Below are 23,400 nucleotides of genomic sequence, written 5' to 3' on the forward strand. Positions count from 1 at the left end.
TATTGCATGTGATTCTTATATACTCCCCACATCTTGCCCTTGTCACGTCAACGCGTTTAAGTTCGTGGGGGAAACGCACATGTTAGACTTAATCATTAACCTTTACACAACCAAAACTTAATCATAATCGCCTCCAAAGCCAATTACTTCTATACACTTTCTTTTCTTTGTATATATAGTGTGCTGGTATATACTGGCTTTATTTACACAGTAATCTAGGGATTAAAAGCGTACGCGTCCCTTGAACGGTCTTTATGATAAAAATGGAGCCACTTTTAAGGTGTGGTTGAACCAGTTAAATGCGGGGAAAAGTAGTATAAACGAATACAAGAAAAAAAGGAGGGGGGGGGGTGTTACATTCAGTACAACCTAAACAGTAAATCAGTCACAGGTCCACAGTACACCTTCTTTTGTGTAATATCTTGAATGCATAAAGAAAACAGATCCTTAAAAAAAGATGGTCCAGATGTGGTGTAAATAGGATCGATATTTCATCTCTGTAAATCGTAAAATTGATGATTCGGACTTTCATCTTATATACATATATATGTGTTAATTTTCCAAAAAAAAAAGTCTTTCACAACTTCTCTAATGTCTTCTAACCAAGAGTCCGTGGCTGTCAACAAACTCAATTATGGCTATGGAGGTCCTCTTATCCTCAAAGACCTTTCCCTTCATTTAACAGCCGGAAGTAGGTGCATTCTTGTCGGTGCTAATGGAACCGGAAAGACGACATTACTACGCATCCTGGCTGGAAAGCGAATGGTCGAAGGCGATGTCAGAGTATTAGGAAAGAGTGCATTCATTGATGGTCCTGCTGTAAGTGACTCCTACACCTTTTTTATAGTATGTTTTTATAGTCACTTATTCTTTATATGTATCATTTTATTGGAGATAAGAACGTCACTTATCTTGGTACTGAGTGGGCCAACAATCCTGTAGTTCGCGCCGATCTTACTGTCGAGTATCTGTTGAAGAGTATGGGAAGCAACCGCTGGCCTGAAAGAACCAAGACTCTTTTGGATGTTCTTGAGGTAGATACTACCTGGCGCCTTCACCAAGTCTCAGATGGTAATGCATTGTGGTGTGCATCAATTGGTGTATGAACTGCATTAAATTTATTGTGATCTTAATTAAACAAATGCGTTTGTAGGTCAGCGTAGACGCGTGCAATTGGTAATGGGATTGTTGCATCCCTGGAAACTGCTGTTGCTCGATGAAGTGACCGTTGATCTGGATGTGTGGATTCGTGCAGAGTTTCTATCTTTTTTGAAGAGGGAGACTGAAGAAAGAGGTGCCACCATTATCTATGCCACTCACATCTTTGATGGTAAGCTTTAACCTATAATATATACATATATATTGCGCAATTGGATGATAAATGTCTTTTATATTATCTCTTGGACTTAATCTATAGGACTTGGTGAGTGGCCTACTCATCTGGCTCACGTAAATGAAGGAACTATTCTGTCTTTGAATCAAATGAATGACTTTAAAGAATTGGAGGAGATCAAGGCATATTACAGAGAGCACCAATTGTTGGACTCCCCTCTTATGGGACTTTGCTATAGATGGTTGCGTCAAGACAAGATGGTCAGAAAATCAGAACTGCCTATTGACCCTGCTACTGGGTTACCTCACACACGATGGGATGATCTTAGCGAGGAGATGAAGAAGTATGGAGACAAGTACTACAATTACTGGAAATAATCCATGTAGATAGAAAAGTTCATTTGGTGCATTAAGATTCGAGAGTAAAACTTTTGTATAATTTTTTTATTTTTATTAAATTAGCACACGTATAAATTTTTGTAATCTTTTGTGCTTGTGCCTTTGTTTCTTTTTAATAAGAAGGGTTAATGAAGAACCTAGTCATCAATTACATGAATATACATGCCCATAATTTTGCTAATTTTCCCTTTCCAAGTTGGCTTTATACGTATTGGATTGAGAGGAAATTGTGGCTTTTTGTAGGCTAAGCGCTCAGTCTCTAGATATTGTACCTCTCCTTCAATCTCTATTTCAGCATTCTAGTATTACGGCTGATATTTCTATACAGACGCTTTAAGTTTTTCTGATTATTTGACTGTAAAAAAAAGGCGTCTTTAGGGGTGTATTTGTGAAATGTTGAAATTGAAACATACAAAAAAAAGAGAGAAAAAACAGTATTTAATCAAAATTCGACTTCAAAGCAGCCCTTAAATACCCGAAAAAGCTTGTAAAATTTCCTACTAAAATCGCTCTTCTTGTTATTAGTATAAATGTGCTATGTATTATATCTTCCAGTTCATATTTACTGCTCGGATTTACGGTTTGTGCCCAGATTTATGCCTCTAGCGCCCAGCCCTTTAAGAAGAGTGCGGCATGCTTGAGCCAACACTGGTATGATCAGCAAGTTGCACATGCCGATCGTTGCCCTGATTTTTTAAAAGTATGATATACTTTCTTTCTCTATCGCCTTTCGTCATTATCGTTTATATAAAGAACACAAGCCAAGAACTTGGATATATCTACTTGAATTCATTTTTTTAGCATTTTACACGCCTTAAAAGAATGTAATCTGTTATATTGCAATTTTCAGTAATAGAAAACACTGCAACAGTCGATGTTCAAAGAGTAATATAAGCCTTTTTTCTACTTGGTACATTTAAAAATGAGCCGCTTAATTGATACCAATTAGATTATGTACGCTGAAGGATATATATGACCCACTATAGGAGATGAGTGGTGATATTTTATATAACACGCATGTTTTATAGCTTATTAATACAACCTGAATTTGGTTTATTCGATAGCTGGTGAAATTTCTATAAAAAATATGCTGATACTCTGTGGATCCAAAACAAGTTGTCCAAATTTAGTTGATATTTTTTTTTCTCTTCTATTATTTGTTTATGATGTCACCTTCGCATACGCGAAACAACTTAAAGGGGTTTATATATTTGTTTTCTTGTTTGAGACTTTTCTTTACGTCTTTCATCACTTGTACCAGATATGTATTAATTCTAATGACTAATCTTTCACAAAAGTCAAATCATTATGCCTCTCAAGTGTTCCAATGTGGCCTGTGCTTATTTTCTTTTTCCTTTTTAAAGAGGAGCCTAATATTCTCAGCCTTTAGTAGATCCAAACTAAAGTTGGCTTCGTTGCCCAAAGCTCACGGTTAACCGCTTCAACGGAAACTAATATAATTTATTTTAACAGACGCCCAAAATTATGACAATTATGCAAATCTGCCATTCTAGTACTGCTCTTGCCTACCAAATCTGCCTATTTTGCTTTTCAATCCTACTAACATATATTCAATACTTTTACAAATAACATCCAGCCAACAAGTTCATTAAAGACCGTGCGGTAATTTTTGCTATTTGCTATGAACGCTGGTACAAAATTTTGATTACTGTGTTTAGCCTGTAGTGGCTCTCAAATGACTTGAGAGGCCAATGGTCTTTTTTGAGCTATTCTACTTGGTAAGGAGCCGCCCAATACACACCAAGAAATCAAATATTTCAGCAAGTTCTTTTTTTATTATAGGCACAAGATCCAAGCCAGCACAAATTTCCGTAGCCAGCTACCCCAGATTTACAATAGAGCAATAGTAGTTGCCGGTTGTTATTTAGGAAGACGTTTCTTTTAGATATCTACGGTTTGTCTACGCAGGCTGATAAAGGGCAATATAATTGGTAAAAGAAACTGCGTAGATTCCTGATTCGAGATCCGACGCCGACCAGGTCCTGGGCAACAGTGAGGATTGTACAGTGTTATGTTTTAAGTTTATCAAGGCATCGTGTCCTACTTCTTTTACGGTTACAAATAACCCTTCACTTGGGTGAGCTAATCCACCTGAGTGTCGTATGAGTGAGAGCTTAATAAATAAAGATAAAAAACTTCATTATTTTTGCTGGGGAGATATTTTCTTTGGCTGAGCTAATCCGTTGTTTCAGGTACGTATATTTCTGAATTTCATTTTTCATTTCATTATCACAGGTTTTGGTAAGCAAGAGCAATAGGTGAAGCATCGAAATAATTTGCTGGTTGGATAAAAAGGATTAGTATATATACATGTATGAATAAGATATATGACCAAGTTATACTCACCACTTTCAGCTTGAAGTTATAAACAGCTAAAGTTCCTTGTTTTTTATTTAAAGGGAAAACGTTATGGGCTGACTAACTGACCGAAAAAAGAAATACTAGATAATGTATTACTTATGTGAAAAAGAAGAATAGATGTAGAATATACATATTTATTAGCTATCTGTTAGATATATAGAGTAAGCCATATTAAGTCAGACTTTATTCTTATAAAGGTTAAAATCATAATTGAAAAAAAGAAAACTGAGATCTTCGTAATGGGGGTTTTTGGATATATATATGAATTTGATAAAGTATTACCAGCTTTTACATATATGTAACAAGCATATGCTTGATTGGTATATTTATTGTGAGGGTATTTTCTGATAATATATACTACGGCAAATGAAATAAAACTCACAAGAGAGCGATAGAGATCAATTTATAGTTGAAGTTATACGCCTTTGAAGCCAATTGAATTAGGTATATTACATTCTTCTGTCTATAGACATTTATATGTTGCAGTTTTGTCTTTTTCTTCTTCTTTTCGTTTTGAGTTTGGCTCTTTGATTCAATATTTCTATGTGTTTAATTTTTATTGCTGCCAGTTAATAATCATAAAATGCTCTTTAAAATGGTTGTTGTATGTTAAAAGGTTGAAGAGTGAAATATCAACTGGTTAAGCCTAATTGCAATGCGTTTCATGTTGGAGTTGGACCCTGCCTTAATTTTGTATAAATGTTATCCTAATACATTCATATTTTGATTTGTCTGTTAGAACTTGTGAATATTGAATACTGGGTAGAAATACAGTACCGGTTATTTCAAAATACATATATAAAGGCTACAAGCACATCATAATAACTTATATTTCAAAGTAAAAAATAAAATAAAATAACGAAGCTTTATTGAAAAGCACGTAATTTTATTCTTTTGGATTCCCGTCACCAAAAATATATTCTTTTTTTTGGCTTTATTATTTACGTGTCTTTATTTTTCCCTTATCATCAACAATGAGATCCACCCGTGTCAGCGCTGAAGCCTTTGATGAGACCCTCAAGAAAGAACTTAATGGCACCAACAAGGTCTTCGTTCTGTTTTTTGGCACTGAATTACCCGAGACCGATGAATCTTGGTGTCCTGATTGCGTGATTGCTGATCCTTTGGTTCGTAAGGCACTCTTGCCTGTAGAAAACTCTGTTCTCATTGAGGCTGCTGTTGGCTCTCGTGCTGAATGGAGAAACGCTTCCAGCAACCCTTACCGTTCTCGCACTGATTTCACTATCCCTGCTATCCCCACACTCTACAAGTGGACTACCGTATGTATATACGCATTAATTTTAAATATACTGTTTGATATTAAACCGAAGAAAGAAAGAATAAACTAACGAGATCTCTTGGGAATTTTCTCTTTTAGTCTGGTGCCGGAGAACGTTTGGTTGAAGAAGAGTGTGCTGACATCGAGAAGCTCAATGCATTCGTTAACTCTGCCTAATGTATTAGAGGACGATGGGTTATATTTCTATACCTAATACTTTATTAGCTCAAGCACTTTTACATATTTTACTGGTGCAGTTTGTATCTAATCTATATATCAAGGGAAAAGGTGGCTACTAGCTTTATTGCGGCCATGTTTCTTGTAATAAGCTTATATTTTGCGTGGAAATACATTTTCTAAACCTCTTTATTTTTGTCCAAAAATAATTTAAATAAAATAAAAAAGTAACAAATAAATAAATAAAATAAAATAAAAACTCTGATTGTGCCAAAGTATAAGGGTCCTTATCCTACAATGATCAAGCCCTTATAAACGTATTCGGAAACAGTCTTGGGAAGTGAAGCGACTATGCGTACAAGCTTTCACATCCTAGTACAAAATACATAGAATTAATCAACTACCCAGCTAGACTTCATATCAGTGTATTATAAAGATATTAAAACTTCTTTGACAGGTGAAAATAAGCTCATTACAAGGTTTTCTAGGACGTGCATACTGTGGCATATAGTCAACCCAATGAGAACCGAGGAATAATTGACGCTAAATAAAAGAAAAGAACCCTCCTTAAATATAAGAGGAGAGAAAAAAATCAAAAGAAATGACAAGGGAACAAGAGGTATTCGGCAAGGCATGACAAAAGAGTAGTCAGTGAAAAAGTAAGAGAGCACAGAAAAAAAATCCCTGATGTGGGAAAACGGCCTTAGACTTCTTTGACAGGTGTAACCTATTGGGATTTTTTTTTTTTGGAAAATGAGCCAAGGAGTCACCGTAAAACTCCGCGTTTTCTCAATAGGTTTCTTTTTTTGTGCGGCGAGGGTGGTGTTTGTCTTTTACTTATTTCTGAATGTTCATCTTGTCATCAGGTAAATACATCGTGTGTGTGTGTGCTTTTTTCTTTTGAGAGAGCTATGTTTTAATCCGACCTGCCAAAAGTATTTTTCTGGATTGGCTTCCTGGCAGTGATTCCTTACCTTGCCCTTGTTCTATACGCTGCCTATGCATGCAAAGAGCAGAATTTGAAGAAGAAGTATAATGCTTCCTGGTGAGTAGAAAATAATCAGGAAATGTACTTAATAACTACACGCACAACTCACAAAAAAACTTTATCTTAAATATACTAGGGCTCTTGTTACCGGTGGATCATCTGGTATTGGAGCTGCCATTGTCCGTAAGTTTGCTTCCCAGGGTTTGAATGTGGTTGTTGCTGCCCTGGAAAACCCTTTGATGGATAGCTTCAAAGTCGCCATCCAAGAGGAGTTTCCCGAACGCAAGTTCCGCTTTGTTGGATGCGATTTATCTGATTCAGAGGGACAGAGCTACTTGAGCGCCATCGAAAAGGCCACCGACGACATTCCTATTCAAATCCTGTGCAACAATGCTGGTTTCATTACTACGGGTGCCTTCGCAGACACTGCTTTCAAGCGCAACATGGCCAACTACCACACCAATGTTACTGCCCCCCTTGTATTGACACATCATTTTGTTAACCGTATGCTTGACAAGGGGCAGCGTGGTTTGGTAACCTTTACTTCCAGCAGTGCTGGCTTCATCCCTAACCCCATGAGCGCTCTCTACTGTAAGCTCTCATCTCTTCTAAAAAAACTGTTTCAACTATTGTTTACACCGAATGAATAGCTTCTACAAAGATCTTCTTGACTACATTTGCTGCATCCTTGGCTGCTGAGAACGCAGAAGATGGTATTGATGTACTTGTGGTGGTAAGTCATTAAAGTTATGTGTTATGACATGATTTATTAACTGTCTTTTATAATTTTTTTAGCACCCCTCACCTATTAATTCCAACTTTTATGATAACGCTGGAAAGATGTCTACACTTTTGTCCGCTCAAAAGATGTCTTCTCCTCCTTCTGTCATTGCTGATACTATTTGCTGTAATGCCGGAAAGGTGGTTGTGTCTGACCAGGGTCCCACAACTGTCATTATGAAGATTATTATGACTAAAGTTCTCGACTGGAATGTGCTGACCGAGGTTATGAAGTTGGGTCTTCGTTACAGTGGCGATTACAAGGCCATGAAGGTCAGACGTGAGGGCAAGGCTGCTTAATTTAAATTCTTTAATATAATTTAATTTGGTAGTAAAGACATGAAGAAGAAGAAAAAAGTACTTTAATATAAATGATTTTAATTTATTTTTTTTACAAAGCTAAAGCTTGGAAGTTTTGCGTTTCTGGTTCCTTAATAATGTGGAGAGGATAGACATGATTTTTATTAAACGATTTTTCTCTTGAGATTGAGTGTAGCTTTATGATGTACAAAAACTAACAATTCTAATTTAGCTCAAAATCACAATAGTATATAGCGTGGATAGAATAACTACTAAAGATAGTGCGCGCACCACTAAACGCAACGAGTAGGCAATAAAAAAAAATATGATGTTTCCTCTATCTATAATATCGATACCATAACCAGTGAGATTAGAGCTTTTGTTCTTAAAGTCATTTTCTCAAGTTCTTTTTAACAGCAATATAACAAAATTTCAAATAATAATAATACTAATACTAATAAAGCACTCATAGTTTTTTTTCACAGTGAAATAATCTTCGTTATACAGGTTTTATTGAACAAGTCTTAATGACATTTGATATATATATGTATATATATAATTGAGAGAAAATATAAAGGCAAGAAGTGTGCATGTACATTGGAATAATCCACAAAAAATGGTTTACTCATAAAAATGACTATACATCGTCTGCTCATATACAGTGAACTCAAACGGAAGTCCTGGTCTATAGAAAAATAATATAAAGAATTGAAAGGGAAATAGGAATAGAATACATATGAATAAAACAGCAAAAATAAAGAAGGAAATGTCAAAAACGATCCTACTTGGGCCATATACAAACAATCACCAACTGACTGCTGAGTCTCATAGATTCTCAGAAGATTCAAGCTTTTCTTGAACCTCACTGACAGTTGGCTCTCCATCTTCCAAACCCGAAGATTCCGTGTTAATCAACGGCAACAATCTCTCCACCTCTGTGAGATTAACAAAGATATCAGTAAAGAGTTGCTTTGAAAAAAATCATTAATATTCGAGCATCAAACTTACTCTGAATAAGGTGTTTTCCATAGGTATACTTTTTCAAAGACTGGAGATGGGGTTTGATCTTGTTGACTAGCAATTCGCGCTGATCTTTATCTACAACATCCAACATTTTTTGGACAACGTAATTGGCGTACTGATCTTTCATCATAGCCACCAATGGGTATGTTCTACAGTTTGTGACCCAAATAAGTTACACGGTTTTATTGTTAAATAAAATACCCATAAAATATTCTTACCCATCTGGTTTATTTTGCAGGACTTCTTCGATCAAAAGCTGCCTGTCACGTTTGGTGCCATAATCGACGCACTTTTCAACAACATTACTGGCAAACTTGTGCTTGCTCAATTGCAGAATTTGGCCGCGAATCTTCTCAATCACTACTTTTTTGTCTTCGGGACGACCACGTTCCAAAATATGCTGTATCACATAATTTCCGTACTGATCCTGTACAAGCTGTCCAGTGCAGCGATGAAGTTCTTCCAACAATGGTCCCTGCTCAAACCACAGAGAATCAATATAAGTACCGAAGCGTATAATAACAATCTTGATTTGTTTTATATAAATACTCACCGTTTGCATTGATGTACAGTGCTCAAACATACGTTGGATCACTCTACATCCGTAAGGATGAGTAGCAAGGTTATATACTTGTCCGTGAAATGCGTCCATAATAAATTGAATATGCTGTGCAGGAACACGCTCAATAGCCTAAAATAATATGTACACACATCCAAAAAGAGTTAGTATTGTTAATAGTCTTCTCTCTTTATCACCTCAAAAAAGCAAATATTGTAAATATTATTAGTAGATGCAGTTTACCTTTTGAATGACATGGTTGCCATTTTGATCTTTGATACATTTCAATACACATCCGTTCAATTCTCCCACAATTTTAGCTTGTTGTTCTGTCAAGACATGTTCCAATGCTTTTTGAACAACTCGGCAACCATACATTTGGAGAGACAAAGAAAGCACATGGCCTTCCATTTGTTTAGCAAGAATTGTCTTTTGCATTTGATTTCCTAGATTTAAATAGATTTATTAGATTCATTTTATATATATATATATATTACTAGCCAAACCCTTGAGAATCTAATATATTTACCATGCTCAAAAAACTTTTGCAAAACATAATTTCCAAAAACATCTGTCATGAGCTGCAAAGCGTTTGGCAGAACTTCCTCAAACACCATCTGTTTCTCTTCACTGTTGGCAATTTCCAATTTCTGTTGGATAAATCGAGAGCCATATTGATCACCACTGAATTCGACAACATGACCAGCAATATCCTTTGTGTAATATAATTTTTTTCCATTGCTTTTTAGAAATCTTGACTTTTCTTTCTTCATATATATATATATATCTATGTACACTATCCTGTCTTATTGTCCCTTTGTTGTTTACCTTTAGTTCATACTTCTTGCTTTTTGAGTTTCTGAATTCCTCCAAAAGCTGACTTCGCATACTGAGAGTTGCGTCTTGTGGTGTTCTGGCTCTTACAGGATCAGGGTTTCTGGTCTGAGGATGGCCCAAGTTAGATCCGAGAGCCTGCATCTTGTGTTGAAGTAAAAATTGTTGTTGCGCCATCAAAATCTGTTGTTGCTGTTGTTGAATCAAAATATGTTGTTGCTGAAGTTGAAGGGCACGTAGTTTCTTTTCGTTTGCATCAGAATAGTTTAGGTCTCCAAATGCAGAATGATCCAAGCCAGTGGGCGTAAACAAGGAACCATTAGAGCTCAAGCCCATAGTGGGTGTAGCTATAGATACATATACAAAACATCAATAAACATATAAAATAAAATAAAACAAAGCATAATTATGATTATGATTATAAAACACATCAATAAAAGACACAATATTGTTATTATCTGGTAATCTTATTACTATAATACTAACCCTGTCTGCGACTGTTTTCATCACTTGCTCCCCATCGACTGGGATGAAGGTCATTCAATAGATCACCCATGTTATCATGAGTATCCAGGCCATGTTCACTCATACTTTTGTGAGAGTTTATTCTGGAAGACAGTTGAACATCTTGATAGTGCTGCATTGGGCTCGACTGATTGTGAGTTTGACTGCCAAGGTAAGAAGGGCTAGTGTATCCATTCTGAGAAAGTTGTAGGCCAGCAGACGTAAGTTGTTGTTTCTGAGGTTGATGTACAGGCTTGAATGCACCATAAACATCCTGTAATATATAGCAGTAGAAATACAACATCATCACCCCCGTAATATTATTCAGTCAGCTATTTCCAAGGGGATAATACAATATATTAAACATACGTCGTCATTCAAGCTTGTAAATCCAAGCTGTTTCATCATCATCTCTGTATGATGGTCCATGTCGCCTGCATCTCTGTACACACTCGTACTCTGTCCTGGCGGTGTCGAGTTAGAGCGAAGTGGGCTAGAGAATTGTGCCTGTGAAGGCAACAGGGGTCTGAAAGCCTGTGTATTAGAGGTATTGGATCCTTGTGAGAAACTTCTGGTATCCTCCAAAGGCATTTTCCAGACAGATGCTAAATGGTCTTCGTCGTCATTTGTTGAGTGTTGCAATGATAAGCTTGAACTCTGCCGATTGTTTTGCAGGATATTTTTGTCGTAGTAGTTCATTGCATTCAGTTGCTCACAGTACTCCTGCATGGAACTCGAAATTACTTTTTGAACTTTGGTTATGTCACGTCTTGACCAAGTATAGTGGCTTAAAAGGCAAGAACAGCCCTTTTTAGGCGTTCTGTATCGGAGATAGAAAGCCTTTTTTGGATTCGTTTTCTTGTTCTTGCGTGGGATGAAGAAATTCATTGTTGAGACAGTAAAAGTATCCAATTAACAAAGAAAAATAGTTTAAGGATATCATTGTTTTGCAATTCCTTTAAGAAAGCTCGTCAGAACAGTTTATTCAAAGGTAAAGTTGTCTAGACCCACAAAGACAGAAGAAGAAAAAAGTGTCTGCTATTTGGAAATGGGTTGTAATTAACATAGAATTTAGGCTCATTTATCTAGTGATATATATTATTTATCATAGCAATTCACAGTGAGCAATGGTAATCATAAAGCTCAATTGACAAATACTTTTTGCTTAGTGTAAGTGAGTTGGTCAGTATTATTCCTTGTAAAATAAATAAATAAAAGGTACCATTTAAATGAGTGCGTACATAATATTAAAATTAAAATAAAAGATGTTGTTGATTCGAATAATTGCTTATGTGGTGTACAGAATGTATATACTGGAAAGATTGGCAAAGTACACAGAGTCTTGTATTTGTAGATGAAGATCAGCTAAAATATGTTAGCAGTGTAGAGAATGCATCAAAAGTAGATCATAATTGAAAGCAATTTACTACCTCAATTAGAAAACAAAAGACGAAATCAATTATTACACATGTGTAGAAGTGGTTTAAAAATAAAATGGTTAATATTTCACTCTAATTTCCACAAATATCACCACACACACACACACACACACACATACATACATACATACATACATACATGTGTATGGTGAGTTTAAAAAATAGTCTGTGTATACGTCCTATTATACTCCTTGGTCAAATGTGGCAACTAATTTTATCTAATATATATGTTTCCACAGAAAAGTTTACATATGCAATGAGATTTATTTTTTGGTTTCGAATGTATGCGTGTTTTCTCGTCTTCTTTAAATTCTTGTGTAAGTATATATATATGGTTTCAAATATTGGTGTTTGTCTACATAAAATCCAAATTTATGTCAAATGAGGATCCCGGTAAAATGTTGATGTTGATGAGTTTGTTCTTTATAAAAAGAAACAGGAACAATATGAGAATACCGTTTTGGTGTCCTCCCCTTTTTCTTAAATAAGATAGGCATCACCTAGGCTCCGATGAGATACTGCCCGATAATGTTTCAGGAGACGAGTTAATTCAACAATATGATAATTGGTGTCGCGAGGCATGACTGCATAAAGAAGACCCCAAAAGAGACAGCATCTGAATGCGATTTGAAATGACTTTTGTATTGCCTGGCTCTGACATGATAGTCCCCAGGGCAAGAGAATCAGAAAGATTGTTTGAAGAAACAAAAAGCTATAACCAACGTAGTAAAGTGTATGAGATAACGATTATTTAAATGTGTAATTTTTGACCTTGATGATCTTTTTCTTTTCTTTTTAAAAAAAGAAAAAAAAAGGTAAAATTGCATTATTATTTACCCGTCTCGTAATGTATCATATTGGTTCGTATTTGCCCAAATCAAAAGAGAGCATATAGCATAACCTATATTATGTGTATATGTTAACAAAAGCTTGGGCTAGATAAAGAAGAATATAATAAAGAAAGTGGTCTAACCTGGAAATAGACGCGTCAATTCTTTTTGAGCCAAGGACAGCCGAGTAGTAAACCCAACAGGTCCAAGGGTGCGAGAGGCATTGACGCGCGGACTACCAAAGGGGGAAAACGAACAGGTACTTTCGAACAGATCAATGATAAAACCCAGGATGCAATATATGTAGGCTGTTGCAAATCCGACACAGATTACTGTTGAATTTGCAGTCAAATGGTATATAGGGACCTTGTATAGGATCTTTGGAATCAAACATGTACGAATGCATGTGCTACTGGCCACCAATGGCACAGAGACCAGGAACAACCCATAGGTTGCCATTGTAATGAAAAGTGACATCATGATGTAATAGTAACAAATGAAGATCTCTTCCTTATTCGTTTCTGTTTTCACGTGTGACTTTTGGAAATCTTGTTCTCCTCGGACTTTGCTTTTTTAAATATAATCTTGTCAAGCTCTTGTGAATTGAACTAAACAAGACTTGATATGGTGAGTGCGGATAGAGGGGTTGTTGAAAAGCTGTTATATTTTATTTATTTGTTTGTTTATTTACAAGCCCTTTTAATCTACAGTGTCACTATTTACGATTCTGGGCTGCTTGGATGTGCGAAAATGTAATCTGATTTTAAGAAAGAAAGGGAAAAATACACACAGGCACAATAGTAAGTACTGCGGTACATTAAGATAAACGTGGGCTTAGATAATTGATTACCTTTTCATTATTCACATTCTCTCTCAGACACACCATTGCTGACTCTCTCAAAAGATTATCAATCTCAGCACAGGAAAATCCCTCGGTTGATTGGGCAAGGTACAAGAGCTCTTGACCATTTAGTACGATTGGCATCTTATTGCTAATACCACGTATAATATCACAACGTTGCTATTAAATATAAAAGCAAAAAACACACAAAGGTGTAAGACAAATGGATATAAAAGCATACTTGTATTTATTCATGTATTTGTGCTTGTGTGGTTACCTTTTGATTTGGCATTGGAATGGCAATACATTCATCAAATCTACCAGGTCGAAGCACAGCTGGATCGATTGTTTCAATTCGGTTTGTTGCTATTAAACTCTCTTTTTTAGGCCAAATGTACCACATAATTTGATTAATATATTGTATGTGTGAATGTTACCTGCAACCACAAGTACATCAATGTGAGCATTCGGCCCATTGCTCTTGGTCAGTAAACCGTCCATTTCTAAACTTGAAGGATTAGTATACCTAGCCATTATCAGAGAAAAACACCAAGTATTTTACCTGTCAAAAACCCAGTTACAATACGATCGCTTGTATTCTCAGATGATTGACTGGTCCCTCTCTTGGGAAGTAGCATATCGATCTAAGATAATATGCGTTAATTTATAAATTCATAAACCTTATTTTATCTCATTTTGTTTTTATTTTTGGGATTGTCCACAAAAGAAATGAAAATAATAACTTACTTGATCTATGAACAAAATACAAGGTGCATTGGATCGAGCATGTGCAAACAGCTTTGCCAGGTTCTTTTCAGATTCACCCACCACTTTAGATCGAACTTGAGAGCTCTACAAATTATTATTTATTATTTAGTTTAGAGTAGATTTCTTATTGTGTTAATTATGTAATGATAGGTTGCCGAATTGAACTTACTTCTACCAGCATAAAATTGACACCTGCTTCAGATGCAAGTGCAGAGCATAACATTGTCTTGCCTACGCCAGGTGGACCGTGAAGTAAGATGCCTCGCGGAGGTGTAATTCCTAATTTGATGTACTCCTCGGGGTGATAAAAAGGGTGGATGACAGAGACCTGTGTGTAAGGAAAGTCAGAATGAGTATCCTTATGGAATTATATCCTGGTAAAGAGAAAGAGAGAAACAATTCTTACCTTAATTTCTTCAATAATCGAGTCGATACCATACATGTCAGCAAAAGTAACTTTAGGGATCTACCGCAAAGTATATTCAAAAATAAGTATATATATTATTATTATTCATTACAACTTCTATAATTTACCTTTGTAGTGTATTCATTAAAATTTGAAGGGTGAATAAAACTAAGCACGTTGTCAAAATGATGTGTAGTAACGCAAGCTGGCTCCTATACATAGTTAATTTTGGTTGGTTTGTTTTTTGGTTGGTTGGTTAATTCGTTTTGTAGTTTAATAAGGCGTCGTTTATTGGGTTTACCTGTCCAGTAGATTGCTCTTTTACAGCTTGAAGAACCACCTGCATACACAAGCTCTGGAGATCACTGGGTACAAATCCGTGTGTTGCGCGAGAAACACGTGTGAGGATATTTGTTTTGTCTTGTTGTGATTCAAATGGAAGACCTGAGGGGATTTATGAAAGAAGAAGAAGAAAAAAAGGATGAGAAGACTCGTACAAAAGGAGGTTTCTGTGTAATTACGTTGTGTAAGAACAAGTAGGATCTCGTAGCGTTGTTTAGCGTCCTTGATGACAATCTCCTCCACCTTGTCCAAGCGACCTGAGCGTAAAAAGCAAGGATCTACAGCATGCAGTCTACTAGTAATCCCTAACAACCTTTGTAGATGAGATCAAGCTAGTTCTTTATGGGTTTATATATAAAGGAAGATTTTTTGGTGTACCAATAATATAGACAAGATGATCGTCATTCGGCTGGTTGATCTTGTCAATTAAAGATAGTAAAAGGGAACCAAGACGAGAATCTAGGCCAGTCTTCTTGTGATCCAGTGTACCAGCAAGCATATCGATCTCATCCAGAATAAGAATGGATAGTCTGTGCTGCAGGGCAGTATCGAACAGACCCTTTAACTTTGCTTCACTTGCTCCTTCCTCTACACCGACAATTAGCTATATTGGTCTGCCACGATATGGTTTATATGATCTTACCTGTCATAAACATATCTGGACTATTGACAATATAATATGGAAGCTGAGACTCCTCTATTGTTTTTTATCGAATTTATTCATTATGAATATTACTTTATATTATTGTTATTATTTTTAAAACCATGTACAGATTTATATAATGTATGATTATAAAGAAAATTATAAAGAGTGTTTGCTTGTCTATTTGTTTTTTTGTTTGTTTGTTTTCATTTATTTATTTACTAGCTTACTTGCTATGGTTATTGCCAGGGCAGTCTTTCCAGTTCCAGGCTTTCCACACAGCACTACGCCCTTGGACTGTGGCAGGTGTATTTTTCCGGAAACTGATTGTAGTTGGTCGATTGAATCAACTACTTGCTGAATTGTATTTGTACATCCACCAATTGACTTTTGGACATTGTCGATCCACTTTTGACGATGATTCATTAGATGTTGATCTATACTTACACACACATACACTCACGCACACACACTCATACACATACACACACAAATTGACTTCAAAATAAAATTAGATGAGTAATGGCTGTCCTGTGACCACTGCGGAGAAAGATAGAGAGAGAGAAAGATAGAATAAAGTTAGGGAAATGGTATATTCTTTTAGTATGCTTATTGACTAGTAATTGATTTTATAAACAACAATTGTATTTAAGAAATGCATTATTGAAATGACTATAGTTTGTATAGCATAACTTAGTATAGGATATCATAGTAACGTAGAAATATCGCATTTTATTGCTCAATAAAGACAAAAATAAAAGCTGTGTAAGAATTCAGAACTTTAATTCTTACTATTATTATAATTTGGTGGAATGTAGCAGCACAAATCAATTCAATAACTAACAAAATAAAATAACATAAAATGAAAGAAAAGAAGGTTTCCCGACAGGAACTATGGTATTTCCAATGGAACGAATTTGAACAGATTTAAAGGATTCGCAATAATTGGGATGGTACGAGACGTGGTTTAAGTAACAGCTGGATCTTTTGAGAAAATGTAAATAAGAATAGTTTATTATCTGGTTATGTTTCTTGGCAAATAATTAATTTTTATCCAAATGTGCCCTTTCAATACAAAAGTCTTGTGTATGTATTATATTTGGTTAATGGTGAGACAGCTTAGAGATGCTACACTTATTGGTGATACGTGTGGCTGTATAATATATCAACTGGTGTAATTGTAGTCTGTATTTGGAGTACGCCTTCTTTGGGAGATGATAAACTTAAAAGATGTATATTATATGTTATTGGTGAAGCTCAGTTTAATAGTAAAAAAAAATTAATTAGTAATTTTTTCTTTAAGAAAAAAAAGGCCGTCCAAAGCTCATCAATTAGCTGATAAAATTTTTTCTTCTTCGTTTATTTATTTTTGATAAAACGATAGTAGTAATAAAAAAATAAATAATATCTAACGGTGTTAAAAATTAATAACCACACCTACAGCATGTTTAATGTTGAATTCACCAGATTCGCCACACAACTCATCTATTGGAAGTGAGTGTATCTCAATATTTGAAAATACGAGCCTCTTGAGACCACAAGCGATCAAGTTTGGTCTGTGGGTCATACAAATGCCCACATTAGAAGCACAGTTGAAATCACCGACCTTGAGTCAACTACAGACCTTAAATAAAAATATTACTCTTTTTTTTTGTACATAGTTTTCTAACAGAATTATTATTAATTTCTTGTACATTTTTATATAAATAAAGGAATAAATATATTTTTTTCAGTACCAGCGATTAAAGAAGTGATAGAATACAATATACATTTATATCAATTAAGGAATATACAAGTAACAATAATTTCAGTTATTTTAAGAATAATGATAGTAACGATAATAAAAATAGATAAAATAGACAGATCTCTTATATAATGATATAGAGATAAAACGGCCTTTGATGATGTCTTGGACCGTTTGCTATCTTTTTTCTTCTTTAAAAAGAGAAACAGAAGTTTATCAAAAAATGAAACCGTCCAACACAGTCCAAAGGCAGACATGAATAGAAGAGGGGTTTCGGAAGGAGGAAAGGTGCTTTAACTGACCAAAGTCACACGACTATTTATCTACCCTTCTCTCCAGTTTCTGTTTGAAGAACTCTTTTTTCTTCTTCTTCTTCTGTTGTTGTTGTGCTCCTGTCTCTTTCCTTTTGCTTCTTTTCTATTTTATTTTTCTCTTTGTAGAAAGAAAAGGAAACATTTTCTTGTCGCCACTACCTTCCTTTTGATCGACCAATGGACTCCCCCGATCGCACTAAAGGCAGAACCCAGACACCTTGGGATGTACAACGAAAAGAAACAGAACGAAAGCCAGACTCCTTTTTACGCACACCTCAGATATCACGACCGGTGACCAAGCAATCGTCTTCTTTGTCTAAATCCAAGGGAACAAAGAATCCACAAAATGACCCAAAACAACAAAGCATGCTGAACCTCTTGCAAGCTAAGAAGAAAACCAGCACATCCTCTACACCGAGTATCTCGAGTACCTCTTTTAGATCAAAGGAATCATCTACCCGAACCAACGCGTCATCACTCAAACGCGCCCCATCAGCATCACTTCTCAATACTCATCGTCCAAATGGAACTTTAAAACGTACACTATCAGCATCCTCTCAATTGAACACATACGGCAAAGAATGGCTAGAATCAACCTTGACCTCTAAAACAAGAAAGATAGACAATGACCACCAAAACGTGAGATTATAATCCAAAATACAATACAATACAAAAACAAACAACCAAACAAATAGAGAGAGAGAGAGAAAAACCTTCAAACATTTTATTATCTTTGTTGTTATTTTTATTATTATAGCTGTTAACAAACTTTTCTTCTTCTTCTTCTTATTCTTTTTATTGATTCTTTATATCATCAAGTCGGATCGATGCATGGCTACCTTGTCCTCGGGCGACATAGCTTCAACACAATTCCATATCGAACGCAAAGACAACCCAATCTCGTTTGGCACAAGTTCTATACTAAGCCATAACGAGAGCATTGCTGCTGCGTGTGGAATCGTGTCCACGTCCAGTATTCTGCAGTACCAGAACGTTCCACCAAAGAACAAAAACAATAATCCCGTGTTTGAAACTGCCAGAGGATACTTGAAAGTAAAACCACGAAGAAATATTCCAGAAGCTCCAGTCAAGATTTTGGATTCGCCTTATATGGTCGACGATTACTATCTTAACCTGCTTGGATGGTCGTGCCACAATGTAGTCGCCGTTGCTCTCGAGCGCAGTGTCTACCTCTGGAATGCTGAGACAGGAACAGCCAATGTTCTCGACGAAGACCCCAAACACATGGTCACATCTGTATCTTGGTCTGCCGATGGCACTCTTTTGGCCGTCGGTGACGAGACCGGCGAAACCCAGATCTGGGATGTCTACAGAAGCGAACTTCTTCGCTCAATGGGTGGTCCGACATGTCGTGTGGGTGTTTTGGCATGGAACAAATGCACTGTGTCCAGCGGTGCGTATAACGGAGTGATTTACAACCATGACGTCCGTATTGAAAAACATAACATATCGGAATTCAAAGGCCATGATGAAGAGGTCTGTGGTCTCGAGTGGCGTTCGGACGGCGAATATATAGCCAGCGGTGGCAATGACAATATCTTAAATGTTTGGGATCCTAGACAACATCGCAACTCGATCATGTCACGACAAGAACACAAGAGTGCAGTCAAGGTAATTTTTTTTAAAAAAAATCACACACATTTTCAGTAGTTTATCCCAAGACAGCCATATGAAATCTTTTGTTTGGTATTTATTTATTTATTTAAATGTCTATTTGTTTTAGGCAATCGCATGGTGTCCTTGGAACCTTCCCTTACTGGCGACTGGCGGTGGACGAGATGACAAGAAAATACATTTCTGGGACGCTACAAAGAACACAAAGTTGAATACCATTAATGCAGGATCTCAGATCACCTCCTTGCGTTGGTCTCACCACTACAAAGAAATCGTCTCTACCCACGGCTTGCCCAACAATAACCTGACGATCTGGGAATATCCAACATGCAATAAGATCGCAGACATCCATGCACATGAATCCCGCATCTTGCACTCTGCCTTGAGTCCAGACGGAGAACTTTTGGCCACTTCTTCGGCTGATGAGAATCTAAAATTCTGGAATGTATTCAAGCACAACGGATCTGAACCTCTCATCACAAGAACCACAAAACCCAGCAGCCAGTTGAGGAGAACAAACAGTCTTCGCTAACAGACATCAATATGTGTATTGCACATCTTGAAACAAGCATAAGAAACAAAGCAAAAAGCAAAAACCCAAAAAAAATACAAACACACACACATACACACACATACAGACAGGAATCTTTACAAAGTTGCGGCACATATATATGTAAATATGATAAAACGAAATGAGTTCAAATAAATATGATAAAAGAAGCCCCACATCTACTTGCGTTTCCTACACAAAATATACCTCTTTGTTGATGTTTCAGCTTTGCTTCTTCCTTCTTTTTTTTGGTTTTTTTTCTTTTAGTTTGTTTACTAGAGTATTTGGATCAAACCTTTATAATAAACATATTTTATTTGGCTGCAGTTGGACGAGCATTTTGGCAGACCAATTGTAATCAGCCTTTATGTCTTTCTACATCAACCCCTTGTTTCCTTTCTTTTTCTTTTTAAGTAGTTCAAGACAGTATTAATATGAGATCGACGCCTATTCCTTGTCGTGTGGAATGTTACGCATGTTATTGTAATTTATATTGGTTTTTTATTTCTTTTTTACGTGACAGAATAGGATACACTTGGCAATTACAGCAATTACAGCAATATGAGTATTATATTTGTATTTATATATTTTATAGAGAAAAGCGAATTAACTAATTAAAGCCGAAATCATATACATTAAGTAATCTTATTAATTGTGATGTGTGCTGTGTACTGTGTACTGTGCGCATGTGTGTATCATACACATCCTTTGTTTTGTCAACAGCAAAATATAAATGTGCACATTTATTTGCTTACCAATTAATTCACACTCTATCCTTCTCTGGATTTCCTCCCTCCCTTCCTCTCCCCCCTCAAAAATAATAATAATATACCCCTCTCCTTCTACACATTTCCTTATCTCACAAACAAAGCTATTATATTTATATATAAAATCTAAGTTTTCCATAGACTTTAAATCCTATCCCATCATCCTATTCAAATTCAAGTTCAAGTTCAAAGCAACCAATATTTACACTCTTATTTTTTTTTTTAAAAAAAAGTATCATTAAGCCTCAAACCCTCATCCTCTTCTCCCCTTCCCCTTCCCCTTCCCTCTCATGTCTCTGTATATATTTTTTGATCTGTTTGTTTTGTTCGCGTCAAGTTGAAGGAGAAAGAGAGAAAAGCAAGAAATATATATATATATATATGTTTGTATAAAAATATATATGAAAAAGAATGTATCTCTTCCTTTTTCACTTTTTTTCGTGTTTGTACTTGAGTTGTGGTAATGGTGATAGTGATGGTTGTTGTCTTTAATTTTCCTCGTTCGCTCTTTACTTCTGCAATTCCTGGATGCTATATAATCTTGCAAGGCTGGGTCCGGCAAACTGGTTCAACTGCTTGGTGAAGTTGTGCATTTGTGCGCTGAGGATCATAGATTCCAAGCGACTGGGCTCGGCAGGAAGCTTGAATAATGTGTTGACTTCGTCTTCGGGCAAAAGGGGCTTGCCCTGCTGTGCGCGATGGACATTTTCCTGCTTCTGTAATTACCAAAAAAAAATTCACAAAAAGAAAAGGAAAAAAAAATTGAAAGATATTTATATTAGAAAACACCCACATATTTTTTTTCATATTTAACAGTTCTAGATAATAAATAATAATAGTAATTCAAGCATTGTCTTACTCTCTTGGTCAACCATGTCTGCATCTTGGTCTGCTCGCGGGCCATGCTTCTCTGCCAGTACTGGTAGTTGTTTTGTTCCTGCTGCTGCAAGTCGGAGCAATCCAACAGGTACTCGAGGTTCTTCTGCATGAAAGGATCCAATTCGAGATCAAGAACGTCAAAGTTAGGAGCAAGAGGTCTGGCTTCATCAGCGACAGACTGTTCTTTCTGGGAAGAAGCAAAGGTCGAAAGGGTACGGAGACGGCTAGAATCGAGAGTGGGCATCTCGAGATTGTGGAGCATCAAAGTAACAAGATGAGAGTTGTGAACCTTGACAGGAAGTTCCTCAAAGATGTTTGAGAAAGAAAGCTTGGCCTGAGCAAGACTATATTGTAAAAAGAAAAAGAAATTAAGAAAATCAAATTGTAAGTTCTCCATTATTCCATTCCTCCCCTCTTCTTTAAATATATATATTAATAGCTGTAAAATTGTACCTTTCAGTTGTGAATTTCTTGGCTTCGTATGCTTTCATAAAGGCATCTTGCAATCTAAAGGCTCTCAAGCTCAAGTTGCTCTGAGCTGCACTCTTGGAAACGTCGTGAATAATGACAACAGAGTTGGCGCTGAGGGAGTTCTGATAGCTATATTGGGTCTCGATCAAGTTGGCATCAACAAAGTTGCCGAGGTGAGCAGAACGGTACCAGCCGACAGTGTTGTTGTCGACATTGACAGCACGGAGGCATCTCATCATGTCGAGCTGGTACTGGGCTTTAAAGAAAATATATATAGAAATGCGTAGTGAGTACGTGAATTACCAAGAAAAAAATGTAATAATAAAAATAAAAGGCTTAATTCTCGGTGGGATCTTACCACTGGTGTCATCATCACCATCCAAAGGGAAGGGGAAGCAGTTGGTGACTTCGAGCAAGCCCTTGTCATCAAGACCGAGCAACTGGCCAGTGACATCGGTGGGATAAGACTCGCGACAGTGCTTGATGATCTTGAGGACAACCTTTTGTAGGAATTGCGTGAGAAATTGTAGAAATAATTATGTGCATATTTTTTTCAAGTTAGATGTTCTTACCAAGCCATCGATCTGGACAACCTTGAGAGGTTCGGGTGTAGGAAGGCTGGTGGCCATGGTGATGAAGTTAATCTACAGGAGAGAGGAGCGAAGGCTGGTAAACACGCAATTTTTTCAAGTGTGACTATGGACGGTGTTTTAAACTAATAGTGAAGATGTTCATGCGTTTAGAGATCATGTCTAGACAACTAGAAGGCAGCTACTAGACAATACCCACAGCAAGAATATAGATATATATATATATATGTTAATTTAATTTGATAGTCAATTTTTGAAGGAAGCAAATTTAATTATTGGATAACCTTTTTGTTTTAGGTAGTAATTATGATGTATGCTGTGTTAATTATATATGTATACACATATGGCTATGGCTATATACATACATACATTACTCATTTTGTCATGGTTAAATTAAAATGGACATATTTTATATTGTTAGCTCTACATTCCAGAGATATGCAGTGTAAGATCATTAAATGTCAATATAGTTTTTGTTTAAATAACAAGACAAGCAAGGAAATAAAAAGACAAGTAAGTTTCTGTGTTTAACTATACGTCAAGGATCTTTTGAATACCTTCAAAACACAATAGATAAATATTGTGGAGGCTCTATTTTTAGCCGTTTTCTATACATTATGTTAG

The 23,400-nt window shown here is 36.1% G+C and overlaps 8 protein-coding genes across 8 annotated transcripts; 4 read left to right on the forward strand and 4 right to left on the reverse strand.

Annotated features, from left to right (window-relative positions):
- Positions 1-591: 591 nt before the first annotated feature.
- Positions 592-1,870, forward strand: PHYBLDRAFT_136212 (hypothetical protein; the record flags this gene model as incomplete). Its single annotated transcript, XM_018429770.1, has 4 exons — positions 592-819; positions 900-1,071; positions 1,154-1,330; positions 1,418-1,870. The coding sequence occupies 4 exons, from the start codon at positions 592-594 to the stop codon at positions 1,708-1,710; spliced, it is 870 nt and encodes a 289-aa protein (XP_018286653.1). The 3' UTR covers positions 1,711-1,870.
- Positions 1,871-5,087: 3,217 nt separating this feature from the next.
- On the forward strand, positions 5,088-5,796 carry PHYBLDRAFT_37967 (hypothetical protein; the record flags this gene model as incomplete). The annotated part of the gene is made up of 2 exons (XM_018440099.1): positions 5,088-5,393; positions 5,492-5,796. 2 exons carry the CDS (start codon positions 5,088-5,090, stop codon positions 5,567-5,569), a joined length of 384 nt encoding a protein of 127 aa, XP_018286654.1. The 3' UTR covers positions 5,570-5,796.
- A 616-nt stretch (positions 5,797-6,412) lies between these two features.
- PHYBLDRAFT_160068 (hypothetical protein) lies at positions 6,413-7,670 on the forward strand. Its single transcript, XM_018434110.1, has 5 exons — positions 6,413-6,435; positions 6,506-6,614; positions 6,694-7,148; positions 7,208-7,290; positions 7,353-7,670. Exons 1-5 carry the CDS (start codon positions 6,417-6,419, stop codon positions 7,635-7,637), a joined length of 951 nt encoding a protein of 316 aa, XP_018286655.1. The 5' UTR covers positions 6,413-6,416; the 3' UTR covers positions 7,638-7,670.
- A 922-nt stretch (positions 7,671-8,592) lies between these two features.
- On the reverse strand, positions 8,593-10,197 carry PHYBLDRAFT_117309 (hypothetical protein; the record flags this gene model as incomplete). Its single annotated transcript, XM_018428573.1, has 6 exons — positions 8,593-8,809; positions 8,879-9,135; positions 9,214-9,351; positions 9,463-9,665; positions 9,749-9,932; positions 10,048-10,197. 6 exons carry the CDS (start codon positions 10,195-10,197, stop codon positions 8,593-8,595), a joined length of 1,149 nt encoding a protein of 382 aa, XP_018286656.1.
- Positions 10,198-12,476: 2,279 nt separating this feature from the next.
- On the reverse strand, positions 12,477-13,306 carry PHYBLDRAFT_173038 (hypothetical protein; the record flags this gene model as incomplete). Its single annotated transcript, XM_018436928.1, has 3 exons — positions 12,477-12,708; positions 12,834-12,897; positions 12,970-13,306. 3 exons carry the CDS (start codon positions 13,304-13,306, stop codon positions 12,477-12,479), a joined length of 633 nt encoding a protein of 210 aa, XP_018286657.1.
- Positions 13,307-13,466: 160 nt separating this feature from the next.
- PHYBLDRAFT_188611 (hypothetical protein) lies at positions 13,467-16,296 on the reverse strand. The gene is made up of 14 exons (XM_018439534.1): positions 16,057-16,296; positions 15,827-15,880; positions 15,562-15,771; positions 15,363-15,488; positions 15,143-15,285; positions 14,970-15,053; positions 14,842-14,901; positions 14,605-14,763; positions 14,415-14,519; positions 14,230-14,311; positions 14,105-14,170; positions 13,945-14,033; positions 13,677-13,847; positions 13,467-13,583 (listed from the first exon to the last, which is right to left on the reverse strand). The coding sequence occupies exons 1-14, from the start codon at positions 16,250-16,252 to the stop codon at positions 13,542-13,544; spliced, it is 1,587 nt and encodes a 528-aa protein (XP_018286658.1). The 5' UTR covers positions 16,253-16,296; the 3' UTR covers positions 13,467-13,541.
- A 2,509-nt stretch (positions 16,297-18,805) lies between these two features.
- On the forward strand, positions 18,806-19,973 carry PHYBLDRAFT_97808 (hypothetical protein; the record flags this gene model as incomplete). The annotated part of the gene is made up of 2 exons (XM_018444033.1): positions 18,806-19,516; positions 19,629-19,973. Coding segments are annotated over 2 exons (1,056 nt in total), but the record flags the coding sequence as incomplete, so codon positions are not given.
- A 1,068-nt stretch (positions 19,974-21,041) lies between these two features.
- PHYBLDRAFT_136225 (hypothetical protein) lies at positions 21,042-22,837 on the reverse strand. The gene is made up of 5 exons (XM_018429771.1): positions 22,759-22,837; positions 22,545-22,686; positions 22,169-22,442; positions 21,696-22,059; positions 21,042-21,552 (listed from the first exon to the last, which is right to left on the reverse strand). The coding sequence occupies exons 1-5, from the start codon at positions 22,813-22,815 to the stop codon at positions 21,346-21,348; spliced, it is 1,044 nt and encodes a 347-aa protein (XP_018286660.1). The 5' UTR covers positions 22,816-22,837; the 3' UTR covers positions 21,042-21,345.
- Between the last annotated feature and the right edge of the window lie 563 nt (positions 22,838-23,400).

This window comes from Phycomyces blakesleeanus (assembly GCF_001638985.1).
Source record: "Phycomyces blakesleeanus NRRL 1555(-) unplaced genomic scaffold PHYBLscaffold_24, whole genome shotgun sequence".
Lineage (NCBI taxonomy): Eukaryota > Fungi > Mucoromycota > Mucoromycetes > Mucorales > Phycomycetaceae > Phycomyces > Phycomyces blakesleeanus.